General features: G+C 40.4%; 1 protein-coding gene across 15 annotated transcripts in view; it reads right to left on the bottom strand.

Moving 5' to 3' along the window:
- Positions 1-16,500, bottom strand: part of APBB2 (amyloid beta precursor protein binding family B member 2) — a 168,745-nt gene that overhangs the window by 4,699 nt on the left and 147,546 nt on the right. For 14 of the 15 annotated variants that reach the window (XM_058837859.1, XM_058837861.1, XM_058837857.1 and 11 more), the window contains 5 exons: positions 5,062-5,176; positions 2,619-2,706; positions 1,669-1,752; positions 1,061-1,176; positions 78-257 (listed from right to left, as the gene is read on the bottom strand). In XM_058837859.1, the coding sequence (XP_058693842.1) occupies positions 78-257; positions 1,061-1,176; positions 1,669-1,752; positions 2,619-2,706; positions 5,062-5,176 (583 nt within the window). Of the gene's footprint in view, positions 1-77; positions 258-1,060; positions 1,177-1,668; positions 1,753-2,618; positions 2,707-5,061; positions 5,177-12,757; positions 12,949-16,500 lie in introns of those variants that run through there. The other variant, XM_058837870.1, reaches the window with a different exon arrangement.

The following is a 16,500-nucleotide window of genomic DNA, read 5'->3' as shown; positions in this document are numbered from 1 at the left end:
AATTTGAAAAAATTATAATTTATGGAGGCAGTGAAAATCTAAAGTGCTATTAGAAGCCTTTGAAGAAGGTCACGTACCATACAAGCAGCCTGAACAGCTTCTGATACATTGCCTGCATTTGGTTCACACCAAAAAACATGGCACTCAAAATGCTGGTTTCCTGTGTCCATAATGAAGGCGAACGTGTGGATGTCTTTGCCTACTCCCATGAAGGACAGGAACCGCACACGACACTCCACCATGACCTCCTCTTCATTCTGGTCATGAATCAAAGGATTGATCATTACTACTGGATACTCTGTGGAACTTTCCATTTTGATTAAAAGAGAAAATATACTGATACAATATAGTAATTCCTTCTTATCTATCTGCATAAACCAAGCATGCTCAGGCCTGGGTTGGATCTCCCCTTCTAGGCTGTCACCAGAAAACTGAGGCTTTGGGCATTACCACAACATTTTAAAATGTTGTGCATTTTAGAAGCTGCTTGTTTTGTGAAGAAACAAAACAATATGGCTAAACATGCCTACAAAACATGCTCCCTATCACTGGTATGTTACAGAGATTTAACATACATCTCTGTATGTTTATTTACATCTCTGTACCTCATCAAAAGACATATACAAAATATTGCATTAGTAAATCTCACTGTATTAAACTCCATGAAAAATGCTCTAAATTTTCTTCTGTAACATAGATTTTTATATTACTCTTGGCTTCCATACCAAGAGTAAGGCAAATGCAGTTTGGTGTTTAGGATTGCTACCACTTTGGGCTTAACCTACAGAATTTTAGGCTCAAAATTCCTAGAAAGGAAAACACTGAATTTAAGTATATAATGAATATTTAAAATAATTTATTTCTGAGAATTTGCTTGGAATGATAAAAAAACCCGAAGCTGATACAAGCAGTGAGAGCCTCTGCAGATTCTGGAAAGAAATAAAATGTAAAATAAGCAAATGAAATTTAGTTTAAACCAACCATAGTAGCATTTCTGTGTTCTTGGTTTTCAACACTCATATTATTTTAACTGTGTTTTAAACAACACAGTCTGCCTTACTCTTTCATTGATGACTGTGACAGTAGCATCAGCAACGTTCATGGTAACTGGCAACCAGTCATCTTTGCTAGAGGAAGCCATTAGACTTTCAATGGCACTGTTCAGAGTATCCATTCCTAGAAGAGAGTAAAATGCAATAGTGAAAAATAATATATATAAAAAATAACAGGTTTTTTTTATCTTCACACAGTAGTATAGAAAACAGATAGTTTTGGATTCCTTATTAAAATTAATTTGATCATGGAAGAAAGTACTGTGAAGTTGTATTTCTCCATCTGGAAAGCCAAAACAGGTGCCTCTGGCTTAAAAAAAAACAAGATAGCATTGTGTTTAGCTTTTGTACCATTTCAGTTCATTAGGGCCCTTCTCATTAGTAGCAGAGCTCATATTCAGAGAAAGCTGTAGAAAAAACCCCACCTTCTTGGCAGCTTCCAGAATACCCTGTTTGCAAAATACATGTTCATATGATGCCTTGAGTATTAGATGTCTTCTTGCCTGATTCATGTGACTGAAACAGAATTGCTACCCTTCAAAAATCATGCACTGGCAGTTGATGAGCCATTAGAGTTCAAGCAAGGTACTTTGGAATTCACTGAAGTGTTACATACCCACAGGTTTAGCTACAGGTAGCATGCCCAGGTACTGGACGTGAAACTTCTGTACCAGTTCTGTCTTTGGTGTTGGGAAATCTACTGCATGGGAACAAAAGTCAATTTCTATTAATCAACATTCACAGCAGGAAAAAGCACTTCCATTTCATCAATAACATAAAATTATTTACTCATTAATTGTATTCTGAAGGTATTGCATTGATTTAAAGGAATTTTTATTCCTTCTAACAAGAATAAGCCTCAATAATTTCTAAAGGAATTTTTGGTCTATGCTAAGAATAAAATCACATTGTATTGCTGGCACATTAAAACACAGAAAATGATGATGAATGGGTCTCTGAGATGTATAGACCTAAGTTTCACTGCAATAACTATGTAAAATCTATAATCTATTTTTAATACTATCCTTGCTAGTATGTTAAACACAGTCACACAAAGGCAACTTCCTCCTACCATGCAGTAATGTGTGTAAAAGCTGGATGACAGCCCGCTTGCAGCCTTGCCTCAGAAGCTGCTAAAAGAGATGCTGAAGCCTAGGAGGAGTACTCCTATGGCTCTTCTGAATGAGTAACTGGAGTATATTCTGGTTTTAAGGAACATTTGGCCAACTGGTACAGTCTCAAGTCAGGAAGTATTTTGATTTGAAGAAGAGAATATCCTGAGTAGCCACAAATAAGTTAGACTGTTTGCAACACTTGCATTTCAAAATAAAAGATGAAATGCACAAGTTGCCATAACTGATCAGGACTCCGTAACTGTAAACATAACCAAGAAAAATACTTAAAAGCAACACAGGAACAGATGACAGTCAGACACATTAATTAAAAAGCTGGAATACACTCCCGACTTCTTCATCCAGCATGCTCATTTTGGCCAAAATCTGCATCAGAAAAAAACCTTATCTAAAACAGGACCATCCTGAGGATACTAGCTGTAACACACAGTACCTTGCAGAGGAACATCAAGGGTGACATTTGTCCTGTCTTGCAATGAGCTGCAAGCCATAGCTTTAGCATTCTTCCGTTCAGCCATAATCTTAAGAAGACAGTGATAATACAGCATTTTAAAAAAAATAAATATATAGTACAGCAACAACTACAAATCTACTTCTATTACAACCCTATTTTTGAAATCTGAAATAAGTCAGAAGATACACAGTTAAGCAGGTTACTCTTTTTAAATAACAACTTTAATTTTACTCCACTTTATTCACCATTCCTTGATTACATAAAGAACTTAAGTGGTGTCCAAGGCTAGATGAAAGAGAGGTTGAGGATGAAAAAAATCTAGTCATGTTTATCAACAGCAAAATTATAGTGAGGAGTAATAGAGCAAGAAACATAAATATGTAACACACATAGAAGAGTGTTACTTATGCATGTTCCTCTCTGAACTATCTTCTGCTGTGTAAATATTTTCCTCCATTTTTATGTTTATTCTAGAATTAAAAATCCCATGCAAAATGTAACATGTGGCTCCTACAAAATGTGTAGTACTAGCAAAAGAGGAGTAAAGACCCACTTCTAAATAAACATTTTGGGTGGTTATTCCCTACAAATATGACTGAGAAAGGATCCAGGGAAGGTAAAAGAGGTTTTCCAAAGCTCATATATGAACCACAGCTATCTGCTTCTTTATGTTACAACTGTTCATTGTAATTAAGCTATAAAGATACTTGGTCTTACAGCAGATGACACTTGGTCTGAAAATGCTTCTAGCAAACTTCTCTGCCCCCTCCTTTTTTTTTTTTTAGGTTTATATTCTGAAAAAATTTTCAGTTGCAGGGTCACTTGGGAATATTCCTGCCCCTCTGATGAAAAATTATACACACTAGCTTAGGAAGAAACCCTGACTTAGTAAGGAGATACAGCATGTCAGCACAAGCCAAGTGATTCCCTGAATCAGGATTACATCTATTGCTGAATTAACTGTGTTGCTGTTAGCTATGGTTTTAAATGCCTAGGTGTTCTCTTATCCAAAATTAATGTCAGAAGTTTCATGTCAGTTACTTATGTGACAGCTCTGCTCCCTTTCTGATATTCCTGTATAAAACCACCATGTCATTTACTTGATGTAGCAGCAGTAGTAGGGCCTGCTAGACTTGCTGGAAATACCTGTGTGAACTGGAGAACTGGAGGAGAACTAGGACGAACATAACAGGTCTCCAGTCAGCCACTGCTGCAGTGCTGGTGTTAAAATTCACCAAGACAGCCTGCTGCTTCTTGGCCAACCTGAGCAGCTCCCCAAGTACTGCTGCTGGCACTCCCTCTGGAGCCCAAACCCACACAAACCTGCCAGGCTTTGCACAGTTGCTGGGCTACCTTCTGCCTCAGGCATAACCCTGCTGCCCAGAGGGCTGCAGTAATGCACACTGTGCAAAGGCTTATGTTGCTTGCATGAAACACCACAAACAAGTTCAATACCACATCTTCAGTGTTGCAAAAATGAAAAATTTTTGGACTATACAACTGACTATAGAGGAGGGTTTGGCATCACTGATTCCATTCACTAACATGAAGACAAAATGCAACAAGCAAATGACAATGATACAGCAGAATTTTAAAATCTGAAGGTTTCCTAACTAGCATTTCTAGAAGAGCTGTGACTTATGAGGACAGACAACTGACACAGAGATAACTGATAACGTTATTCACTCCCACAGCCCTCTTTTTATGTGATGCAAACTAAAAGAGTTTCAAGTAGATTCGTTTAACTTCCTCTTCATAAAGCGTTTCAGATTGCCCACTGTAAAGGAAGTGTTGCGCTGTTACTGCTGCATGAAATGACTGTACAGAGGACACTCATGAACTGATGATCCAAGAAAACCAAAATTAATAACCAGGGAATGGAGTCAAATCTGTAAGGCAGAATGACTGGAAAGAATAGTCCTCCCCAGTATTACGGACAACACTATCAGAGCAGGAACTAAGATCCTTTAGTTTACATAACTAGAGTTTACTACCTTAACCCCTTCTCCCCCATGACTTTTTAAAATACAGTTAGCAACTATGTCCTTGAGGATAATACCATTGAATAACACAATTCAAACAAGGTCTGATTTATTTATGGAGTTTAACATAATTGTTTATTATTAATTGAACCTCTGTATTCTTTTTCAATTTTGAACCTGCAGCTTCTTTATTATTAAGGAAAGCCTTTGGCCTCTATACCCACTTGTCAAATCAAAAGCACTTATCATCCTCCTCAGATCCAAATGCTCGCTCTCCCATAATTCCCATCCATTTGCATCCTTTCCCTTACAAATTCTCTACACTGTTTCTCATTGCCAGTTATATAAACTAAACTAACACTGCGTACAACTGCTGATTACATGTATAAGGCTGAAGGACCTCTGAACAGACAAATGCAGCTGATTTTAAATCCACTTGCCTTTGAGCAGATTTCGTGTAAACTTGTAGCAATGGCTTTTGCAGGCGTGTCACATCGAAACACATGACATTTCAGGATTCTTGTGTCTTTGTCTCTTGCCACATATGCAAAGTCTCTGTGTAAATGAGATAAAAGGACACATTAGAAACATGCAAAACAAATTTGTTGACATTAGAATCATCAGTATTTCCAAAACTGCAAATCCTACTTTAGTTTAACAGGTGTATGCCTGAGCTCTCAAGGCATAAAATACATGCCTTCAACAAAGCAGGTCTACAAATGTAATAAACCTGCTTACCCATGAAACAGATATCTAAAGTTTGGTGCTTATTACATATAATTCAAAAGCTCATTACAGTTTCCTAACCATGCAACTTGCTCAAGTTACAACTCTTAATTCCAAATGCAATTGTAAAGAAACAGCAAAATTAACTCAAATACGTTATTGAAGATGAAGTAGAGAGAATTGCATATTAAGACATAAAAGATATGCAGCTCTTAACCGCTAAAAAAACCCAAGAAACAGCATATAACACTGCAGTCAGAGAAAAACTGTATTTCAAAGGACTGCATAAAGTGTTTAAAATATGCAGATAGTAATTAGAGATCTGGTTGCATAAGGGAGATGTGAACCTGCTGAGCTTTGCTCACACTAATTGCCCTAAATTTCTGACCTTATTTTTTCAAAAGTTAAATAAAGCTGCCCTATAAAAGAGATTTCTGCACTGCACTGGCTAGTTACCACAGCACAGTATAGCTTTGTAGCATGGATGAAGGAAGTGCCATGACTAGGTTTGTTTGTTCTCAGACTGCTTAAGAGCTGGAGTTCTACTGAAACAGTCAGCAATACATACTGAGCCAGGAAGAAGCCTGACTTTGTCCAGCTGCCATCCTTGCTATTCCCTCTGTTCACTGGTCTTGCACCTCTGCTTTTTCATGTCCTCCAAGCAGCCACAGCTCATTCCTACTTTGCGACCCTCTTGATACCTTCAGATTTCTCTGGCACTTTGCTCCAGCCTCTTATGTCTGAAGGGTCTTTTCAGTGCCTTTCTGCTTTACACATAAATAATTACCAGCAAAGCTCTCAGTGGTGAAGAGATAGGAGGGATATTCCTAAGCCACAGGCCTAGTATAAACTAAATGATTTCTGTATATAAAAGTCAGTAAATATTCTGAGCAGGGCTTAATGTAGCATGGATGGCCAATTTTAAAACTCATTTTAAATGCCCATTGAATTGAAGAATTTTACACTGAAGTTATCCAGGGGGAATCAGAGACTGTGGCAAATGGATTGCTGGCCTTCCTGCTCTGTGCAAGATGCGGACACCGTCCTGCAGTTAAGTACCATACCTGTACCTAATCGAACAGCAGATTTTGCTCTTCATAAGCCCTTGCAATGTAAGGGCTGCTCAGTAAAAGGTACAGGTGGTTGCTCCATCTAAGTGCTTTGTAACCTGAAGCCTGATGAATAATATTTTTAATAACCCAAGCCACACAAAACTATCAGAGCACGAAATCTGAAAGCAATTCCACATGACAGAACCATGCAGAAACACAGTGAAGCTGGAGGCCCCTCTCCATCTCGCTGCATCCCAGCCTGCAATGGCACACAGTAGGGCACAGGAGGGACAGGAGGCAGTGGGGCAGCACGTGGAATGTGCTGCCACCTGAACCCTTCCTGCCAGGACCACCTGACCCACGCCTCAGTTCCACAAGTGCTGCCTCAGTACTGCAGTGCTGCATGCAAGGCTTGTGTCCAGCCTCTCCAGCACCCAGTCCTGCAGCTTCTGTAAATATTTCCGCTTGTAACGACGCAATCATAAACAAGGCTGTATAACACAATAATAGAAGAAAATGACACTCCAGCCAGTACATCAGTTTCAAGTACTGAGAGCTAATAAAACCCTCATGGTGGTGGTTGCAGACTCACACACTAGTGTTTCACTTTAAGTACCTGAACAGCTTGAACAAAGTAAATCAGCTAATTACATTCACGGATTGTGAATATACATAAAGTTTCAGATGATCAGGGCCTGCATCTACTGAGACAAAGCATGAAATATGAATTCTTCTAAACCTGTGGTACCATATCATACTCAACCCTGCCAGCACCATCTGTTTTCAAATCATTAATCAAAATTAGCACACAAACCATCCTTGCCCCTTCTGGCAGTGCACAGACAGCACCACTGCTGTCATTAATTCATGGAAGCCACCTAGATGCCTGTGTGCCTGCAGCCCAGCAGCCAAGAGCTGGAGCTGGGGAACGGGCTGGTGGCTCCTCCTCTGCCAGCAGGAGCCTTGCAGCCTTGCTTCAGGCATTTCTAGGCATTCGGAAAACAGAGCTCCATGCTTCCTCTTGGAGAAGAAAGGTATGGCATTCTGAGGATTTCAGAGCATCTGCTTCCTACAGCAACAGTAAAACTAAGGAAAAGTCTTGTGTTTCCCTACACAGGACCACAATGGAACAGCTGCTTTTTTGTCCAAGGCCCTGAATCCCAAGTAAGCCAGAAGACCAGTCTCTGATCCTTTTTCCACTTCAGATCCCTTCTGGGTTGCTTCATCTATAAACCTGCATTTGACTGCAGCTCACTTGAAGCTGATTAACATTTAAGTGAGATTTATGTCCAACAGGCCCCGGGGATAATGAAGAAGTGCTGAGCAACGTGTTTGTAATAGAAATTTATGGCAAAGGGCAAATGCCTCCTCTTACCACTCCCCTATTTTTACATTCTGCTGGGAAAACAAGTGAAAAAAGACAATAAAAAGCCATTTCAAAGCCCATGGCTTGATAGAGGGCTAGCACAGGGTTAACATCACATCTCATCCAGCTGGATGACTCTCTGCCTCCATGGGGTGTATGTGCACATGAAATTGGTGGGACCTGGATGACAGCTCCTAGTAAAATTTCATTCCATGTCAGTGGGGAGAACAGCAAGGTGTTTAGTGAGAGAATGATGCTGCAAAAAAAAGCTGTATACTCTTGAAATTTTATAACACAAGTGCAACACTTCAACTGATACAGGATTATAGAGAAGAAGTACTGCACAGAAAGTAATTTTAAATTTTTTTAAAATGATTTGCACACGTACTACATCATCCATTAATAACTTTCCAGTTATAGGAACTGGATATAAATCAGTATTCTAGACAAAGCTAGAAAAACAGAAAAATAGATAAGAATAATTTTGTGCAAGAGTGAGTAAGACTGGTTCTGCTGAACAGTTAAGAATTAAGTAGTAATTTATTTTGAAAGAATACAGAACCAGAGAAAGACATTTTAAAAAGCAATTTTGAGAGTTGAAAAGAAAATGTAAGGTGCTAAATAAAAGGGAATTTAATTTTTATTTGCTCTTTTACTCTCTCTAATTGGCAAATGTCTACAGTCATTGACTAAACCTTAGATTATCATACCTATTTAACACCTGGCTAAGCATCACTTAGCTGCTCAACCTTGGATGAATATAATCACATTAAAAGCAATTTATGCTAATGCTGTCCTGTTTGAGTAACAGTTATAACCATTTGCCACTATTAGGCTAAAGTCCTAGGAGGCATCCCAATTAAGTACAGCCTAAAAGAGTAGCACATCCTTCATTACCTTCTCACATTAAACTTATTTCTTCTAAAGACTGTAGAAGAATGTAGAATTACATGAATCCTTTTTTAGCTTTTGGTTATAAACCCCTAACATCCTAGCCTTAAAGTGTGAAATAAAATTTTTTACTCTTCTCAAGAAAATGAAAATGCTGCTATTTAAAACACCTACATTAAAATGATACACATGCAGGAGAATGTACATTTCTTTCCAGATATATGTATTACAAATAGTAACAAGAATCCTTGAACCAAAAGGGTTTATCTTAAAATTGATCGAAATTCATCCAGAATAGCCTACAGAAGATGATTTCTCTGTTCTGGTGTATAGACTTCTGCAACTGCAGGGTCATAGAATGGATGCCAGGCTGTGGGGAAATACAAAATCTCCTGAGTTTGTAACTTTCAGGCTTCACTTTTCCTGCAAACAGCTCGCCAGAGACTTATGGAAGCAGGAAACAAAAAGGGGAGGGCAGCCACCACTATAGCAGAGCAGGGTCAGAGGCACCTGGCAGGATGTTGCTGTTCACTGTCCAGACTTGAATGTCCATGGGAGCAGAGGAGGAGAAAAGCAAGAGAAGGGAGATGAGGCACATGATAAAAGCAGACAGATATTATGCCATCGAGACCATCCTCAGGTGGGGATTTTCCATGACACACAAACGTTCTAGTATCATGAATGGCAGAAGAGATGAGGGGCAAGAAACTCTGCAGTAATATGTATGTTAGAAATTACAGATCCTCTGGATTAACATTTCAGGCTTTCTATCCAGACTTCTTATTCACATAGGAGAAAGGAGAATGGCTTACAGCAGAAATAATGTTTGTGGCTCTGTTCAGTTCCCTTGTCTTTTTACTATGGTCACACCGAGGAACTTGCAAAGTTACAGAGAAAAATGCAAAGGTAAGAAAAACAATAAATAGATGAAACAAGCAGTATTCACAAATGCTGCAAAATCTGTTTGTAAAAGATTTACTGAGGACATTTCAACTACCAGATACCAGACAGATACTGAGTGAAACCACTGCTTCCCTTCCACCTGTTCCAAATGAAACTCATAGCCCCTTCTCCGGGTGAATATACACCCGACACTTTGGGAATCAAATCCTGGAGAAGGAAGAAAAAGAACTATTCCCAAGAGTCTTCTCCTTCTCATTTCTCTTATACAATAACCACATCTACCCTTCTCAGTGATAAGAGCTGGAAGTGATGTGGGGGAGGAAGAATTTTCCCTGTGTTTCTGTTCAGTGTTCAACTGTTTCTGACAGTTTCTGGAAATCCTAAACACACATAAAGACTTCCATTTTTCTTCACTCCAAGTGCTTCACCTCACAGAGCTCCTCCATCTCTTTAGCTGCTCTCCAGCTACAACCCAGAATGGCACACTTGGCCACCATGACATTACCCTGGTGATAAATTTTGGATCCAAGTAGTTAAAATGCCCTTCCCAAGAAGAGATTTTTGGGAGACTTTTCTTATTTCAGTTTTTACACAATTTGAAAATGGATTTCCTTACAGCAAAACATCATTTATGCATTTTAATTTAATTCTCTTCAAATGAGCTGGCATTGACAGAGTGTAGCTTGTTTTTCTAATTCAAGCATAAAGTTTGTAGGGCAAATTATCCCCTGCTGAAAGGCTGTTTGCTTCATTCCTTGATAATGTCACTTGCTCACTCTGAAGGAGGAGCTATGGCTACTTTGTGTGATACTCAGAGGCTTTAATCTGGCAGCCCTAAAACTCACAGCTGCCGGTTTTTCTTTGATGTCTTATCATTGCCACAGTTCTGTGTGCTTCCAAAATTTGTTAAAACCCTCTCAGAGCGGATATGTCTGATACCCAGCCCAGCCCTTCAGAGCCCAGCGCTTCCAAGCCTGAAAGCATTTGTGTGACTGTCACTCCAATTTCCTTCCTGCAGCCTGATGCTTAGGCAGCTGCAAAAGCTGGTCCCCCAGAAGGGCTTTCAGTGCTGCCCACCACCTTCTCCTGTGTAGAGGGGACAGGAGTCCTGTCAGCCTCGCCAGCACCTCCTCACTAGCAAGAAAGGTGGCTCTGAGATGTCACAACTCATTTACCCCTCTGCTACCAAGGGCTTTGTTCTGCTCTTGCAAAGAGCCACAGATCTGCATCAAGTGGAGTTATGTCAAAGCACAGTTCTCCAGATCCATGAGCTCTGTTAGCAGTGACAACACTACAGATTGTACAGCTTAGATCTATGTCCCATGCTGATCCTCATTCCCAGCCTCACCTCACAATCACATGGCCAAAGCACCACTACCATGGCCAGGAGGTCAGTCTGTCACATGTGCCACGGTCACCACCAGGGGTGCCCTGGCAAACTGAGCTCCTGTAGGACCGGCAGCCCAAGGAGGCCCAGCTAAGAGAATGTCACATCCAGCTGGTGCTCGGGGCTCAGATGGGGCTTACTGCTCTCACCAACTGCTACACAGGCATGGCAAACTGAAAAGTCAATCAGTAGCCAGACCTCTGCTTGTTTTATAGATAGATTTGACAAAAGACAGAACTTCTGGGACAGATCATATGAAAAATCACTGGCCACTGACTTGGTCAATACAAACTTAATTACTTCACAATTCTTTTGAAATGTGCATGGGCAGGGGGCTGCCTTCCTACCCTGTGCAGCAGTTTTTGAAGAAAAGGCACACAAATTAGGTAGTTTGTCAAGGCCATTATAGTTGTTGCTTCTCCCTTGAAGCATTGTAAAGTGACAGCTTAACTCCTTAGGATGGCCAGTGTGATGAATCCTGAATTTCCCTTAAGTAAAAGAATGTGTTATTATGCCTGTGAACCTCTAAACAGCCTCTTTGCAGCAGATCCTGTAAATTTGACTTTGACAAATTAGTATTTAGATACTTTTGACAATGTTTCTCTCTTCCAGATCTAATTGGAAGACATGGGCTTTTGTTTAAAAGGAATATTTAAAGATTTAATAAAGAAATGCATCAAGCTGAGATGCTCAAAGCACTACAACAGATTTAACTGAAGACAGCAGACTACACCAGAATAGTTAATCTCTCCAGTGTGTTTTGTTTTATAAGCAAGGCTTCCTAGTTCTCCTTTGTTCTTTATCATTCAGACAGAGAACACAGCAGTTGTGCACAGACACTACCCACGAATCTGCCCGAAGCACACTTTTGCCAGTGCTAGGCTAGAAGGATCATCGCTCTCCACACGCATGAAACCCACATTATACTGCAAAACCATATTCGAGAAAGTTCAAATATTTCCCTAAGCCAACACTACCTGAAAAACTGATTAAAAAAAAGTCAGGCCTGGAAACCATTCTCATTATATTCCACAAAGCAAACATGAGGAACAGTCTGCATCTCTAAACCACATTCCTTTCACCCAGTCCCACTTTCAAGTTTTTGCAATTTAGAAGAGCAAACAAACCCCAAATCTCATCTGAGGGATGCAATTCTATTGCTAAGAGCCTTTGGAGTGGCTGCAGCCCTTGTGCTGCAAAGCACCTGACTACAATGCCTTACTGTCTGTGCTCCCATGAAACAGGAAGCATTGTAGAGAATTCCAAACGATCCCTTTGTACATCCAAACAAATCAAACATACTAGGGACAACTTTTCTTCAAACTTAAAAGACAAGCAAGCAACTCAGACAGACCCAGAACAAATACCAAAAATAGAAAATAAATGTTAACTTTTTCAAATATCGCTAAACTTAGCTCTGAAATCCCCTGTTCTCAGTATTATGTTTTTCCAATTTTTAAAATTAAAGCTGGGATTTTAACACTAGTGCCTTGCATTTCAGATTACAGAGAACATCATCTGAATTGAATTTAAATGCTAAGACCAGAAGCAAATACTAAAACCTATTACATCACATGATTTTAAACTGTTCTATTATTAGAGAGTTTTGGACCTGAGGAAAAAAAACCCCAGAACAGCCAACAGCCAGTATCAATTGGACAATTCTGTTAACAGCAAATTGAAAAGGTGACAGATATTAATTTATTCAATGAAGTTGAGCTTCTGTTCACTGATACAAGCAAACCAATACAACATTTTTCAGTGCATGCCGGAAGGATAAACACAAAAATGGAAAAATGAAAATAATTTACCTCTCTCTGAATCCAGGGAAGCATGAAGAAACAGAAAGAGCAAGTTAGAAAGCACTCAAGCAGACAGAGCTCCAGCATATGATAAGGCAGGGTAGCTGAAAAGTGCTGTACATTTAACATACAGTTTGTGGCACAGCATATCTAAGTGTATGGCCACTATGTCCCTTTGACACCTTTTTTCATTGAATCTTGTTGCTCTGAAGTTTGTATTTTTGGAAACATGCAGTGAAGCCAACAGGCGTCAGCTGAATTCAGCGAGGCAATGCAGACATATCAACAGTGGGAGGTAATAAACCTTAAAATACCACACACAAGTCTGGGAAGTAGTATGCAGAAAGTATAAATAGACACAGAAAGTGCATGAATCTTCCAAAATAACACTTTCTACAGCAGACACTGACAAAAGAAACAAGAATAAATTCTTCAGGTTGTGCATATGTTACATTGTTTAAACTGAAAGAGTCGAAATATCATCAGTTTTTTAAATGCTTTTTCCAAAAATTCATGCCCCAGTGTCACTTGTGGTCCTCTGAAAGTTGCACCCTGAAGAAGTGGCAGCCTGAGGAACAACCTTCCACAAGCACTGAACTGAAGCCAGATGTATAAAATCACCACTCACCTCCATTTCTAAAACACTTCAGCAACCCTGTCACTAGAGGACACAAAGTATTGAGCGAAGGTCCTGAGATAATCACACACAGCCACTTACGTGAGGAGAAAAAAAGCCTTTATTGTGGGGTCTTGTCAACTTTTTTATAGAGCTTCTCTGACCGGGTCACCCTGATTGGTAGAAGGAACAACACCCCTCTCATCCCATTGGTGGGATAACAGAGACAAAATGCTCAGAGCATCTGTGTCTTGTTTTGGGAAAGTAATTCCTTATTTACACAAATAACCCTTGAGCGAGAAAAGGTTCCCAAGACTTTCCCTTGGGAACAGTCAGCATCTGAGAGCTTGAAAATTCTCTCAGGTTCAGAAATCATGTCTACACAACCCCTAACTCTTGGTATGACTTAACCAACACCCATTTCCCACAGGTGAAGGCAGACAGGAGAGGCACAAGCTTCCCTGGCTGGGGGCTGCCTTTCTGCCCCTCTTCCAGACCTGCTCTGCTGGCCTCCTGCCCTGGAGGGGGCTCCCTGAAGGTCCTGGCACCTAGCACAGCCTGCTGCCTTCCAGGTCATGCCAGGCACCAGGAAACCCCAGCAGGGTGAGCTGGCAGGGACATGTGTGCTTCTGGAGCTTGTCCTGTGAAGAATGCAGTTTCCTGGGATGTTCCCACAAAGGGTTAGCCGGGCTGGGGAAGCAGGTGGGTTGCTGCCTGCTTCTTTGCACCTCTCCTTAAACACTGGCCACCACTCTATGCAAGGCGTAGTATCTCTACAAGGATAATGACCATTCTCAGAAGAGAGCTACTTAGTGCTGCTCTCCCACTCCTGCCTTCTGCATGCACTTCACAACTTCCCTTTTTTAAGAGGGACTTATCTCTAGTGAGCATCTGAGCATGGCTCATGCACTGTGTGCAAAAATGTGGGACCCTACATCATTCCAGCTTGTAACTGACTCTTGGGAAAAAAAAGAGAAGTGGAGTGGAAAAATCACCACAAGGCTAGGATAAAAGACAGCACACTAAAGGGAAGGGATCCAATTCCCATTAGACATGTTATGTCAGCAAGCTTACAGTGACTGATCTGTTGCTTAGAAATGACTTAGTGAGTATATCTGGAATAAACATATATTTTCTAAGGAAGATTTTAGATAAACTGCATATGGTTCCCTAATGCATCAATCCAGAATGGATCTGTATGCATGTAACTAGAGATTTAATTTTTTATCATGTTGAGATGAATCCTCTTCTGCTGCAACCTGTACCTGCTGTAATTATCTCTATGTAGCTCCCTGTAATGAACAGGAATTCACTGCAACAACCTCTCCCTGGATATATCAGAGCTCCCATCACAGGAGGTTTCACTGGACAGACTATTTCATTTAGGCTCCCTTTCCCATAAATGGCTGGATCAGACAGTCTTTTCATATTCCTTCCAATTTGGGCTGTTTTATGAGTCTATGAAAACCAAATTGGAAAAATGATTTATATTTACAAATGTAATGGACTTTCCCAGAAATTTTACAACAGAAGCATGAAATTTAGCTTCATTGTGAAGAAGAAACACATAGTGCTCTGCTCCACTCCTGTCATACACTGAACTTGGAGTTTCCCCTTTTCAATATCCAGTGGTGATCTGTGCGGATCTCCCCAGCCAAAACACCACTCATTCCTTTGCTTCAGCTACATGAGCTTTCTACTGGGCTTTGCAGAATCAGCAAGCACTTCAACTATTGCTAACATTTTATAAAATAAAGGGTTAAAATTAGATCTCAACATTGCAAATATTGGAAGAATATAAACACTATTGATACTATATATCAGTGCCAATATGAAAATCAGAATTGAAAAAGTGGTATCACTTTCACTTTCTAAGAAAACACAGTTTCTTAGTATGAGAAGTAAAACATATACGATTTTCTTTGTCCACTAATCACTGGCTTTATATGAAGTGGACAAACAGAGATTTCCACCTCTCACAAAAAGCATTATATTGGAGAAACTGTCCTGTAACTTAGACACAACATACTGTGGGGAGGACAGGAAAAGAAATGTCTTAGAGACACAAAACATGACCTGCTGGAGCAAACTCTGAAAGGGAGATCTGTTAATTCCCCAATTGTTATGCAAGATACAACTGTACAGAACAATCACCACTGCAGCTGCCAGCCCAGAGAAAAAAGCACTGAAAGAAATTCAGGAAGGTGAGAGAAAGACAAACAGTTGAGTTGCTGGACTTCCTCAGGCAGTGAGTGGGGCTCTGGCTACCGTGGCATGCATATTAATCGGGGGAGGCTGTCTCCTGCTTCAAACCAGTTAATTACAGCTTTCCAATTAACCCAACAACTTCTCACGGAATAATTCTTGTAATTCATTAATTATTTTCATACAAAAGACCATTTGCCTGTATTCTCTTTACATTCTAATAGCTCAAATATGGCTGACTAATTTACCTTTAAACTTAAATAAACAAATTTTTAAAAAATTGCTCCAAGGCTAAAAAGTAGATACGGAAAGTTTCAGTTCAAGTGGCAGATTCAAGTGGCAGATTTTGTTGATTGCCCTAAATGCCAGAAATGCTGCAAGAACAGCTGTACAAATGCTTTGGTGTGGTGCCCTACATATCCCTTTCCAAGCTGGCTGAGTTAAAACGGGTCAAGCCAGACCCTGCCAATAACCTGGGAAGACAATCCCCAGAAAATTGTGTCAGGGCTGCTACAGAGCATCTGAGATTAATTTCTGAGGGAAAAAGGCCAAGACCAAGAAAAATGGTCCATGACCTTCCAGCTTGCAGAGGTGTGAGAAAGGACCCCCCTCCTGGAGCAAACCCAAGAGGACACTGCCTTCCAGGGAAGGTGGGAACAGTCTCTTCCTCCCCATCACTTCTGCAAGGCTCACTTATTCCAGGCTGTTTTCTGATTAGTGTCTTTAGGGCCAGAGCTCTGCAGTTTTGGAAGGGCACCTGCCTCCCTGATCCCTGCTTTCCTCCAGAGTCCCCAAGCCCAGGGATGCAGTGGAGAGCTGTAGAGTGCTGTAACTGATAGGGAATTGCTTGAGTACAAGACCATTCCTTCTTTCAGTCCCAGGTTTTGTACATCAATGACTGATGCAAACTGTATCCTGGGGGCTGATCATT

The sequence above is a fragment of the Poecile atricapillus genome, chromosome 4 (genome assembly GCF_030490865.1).
Source record: "Poecile atricapillus isolate bPoeAtr1 chromosome 4, bPoeAtr1.hap1, whole genome shotgun sequence".
Taxonomy (NCBI): domain Eukaryota; kingdom Metazoa; phylum Chordata; class Aves; order Passeriformes; family Paridae; genus Poecile; species Poecile atricapillus.
This window is presented reverse-complemented; position numbering and strand designations above follow the sequence as displayed.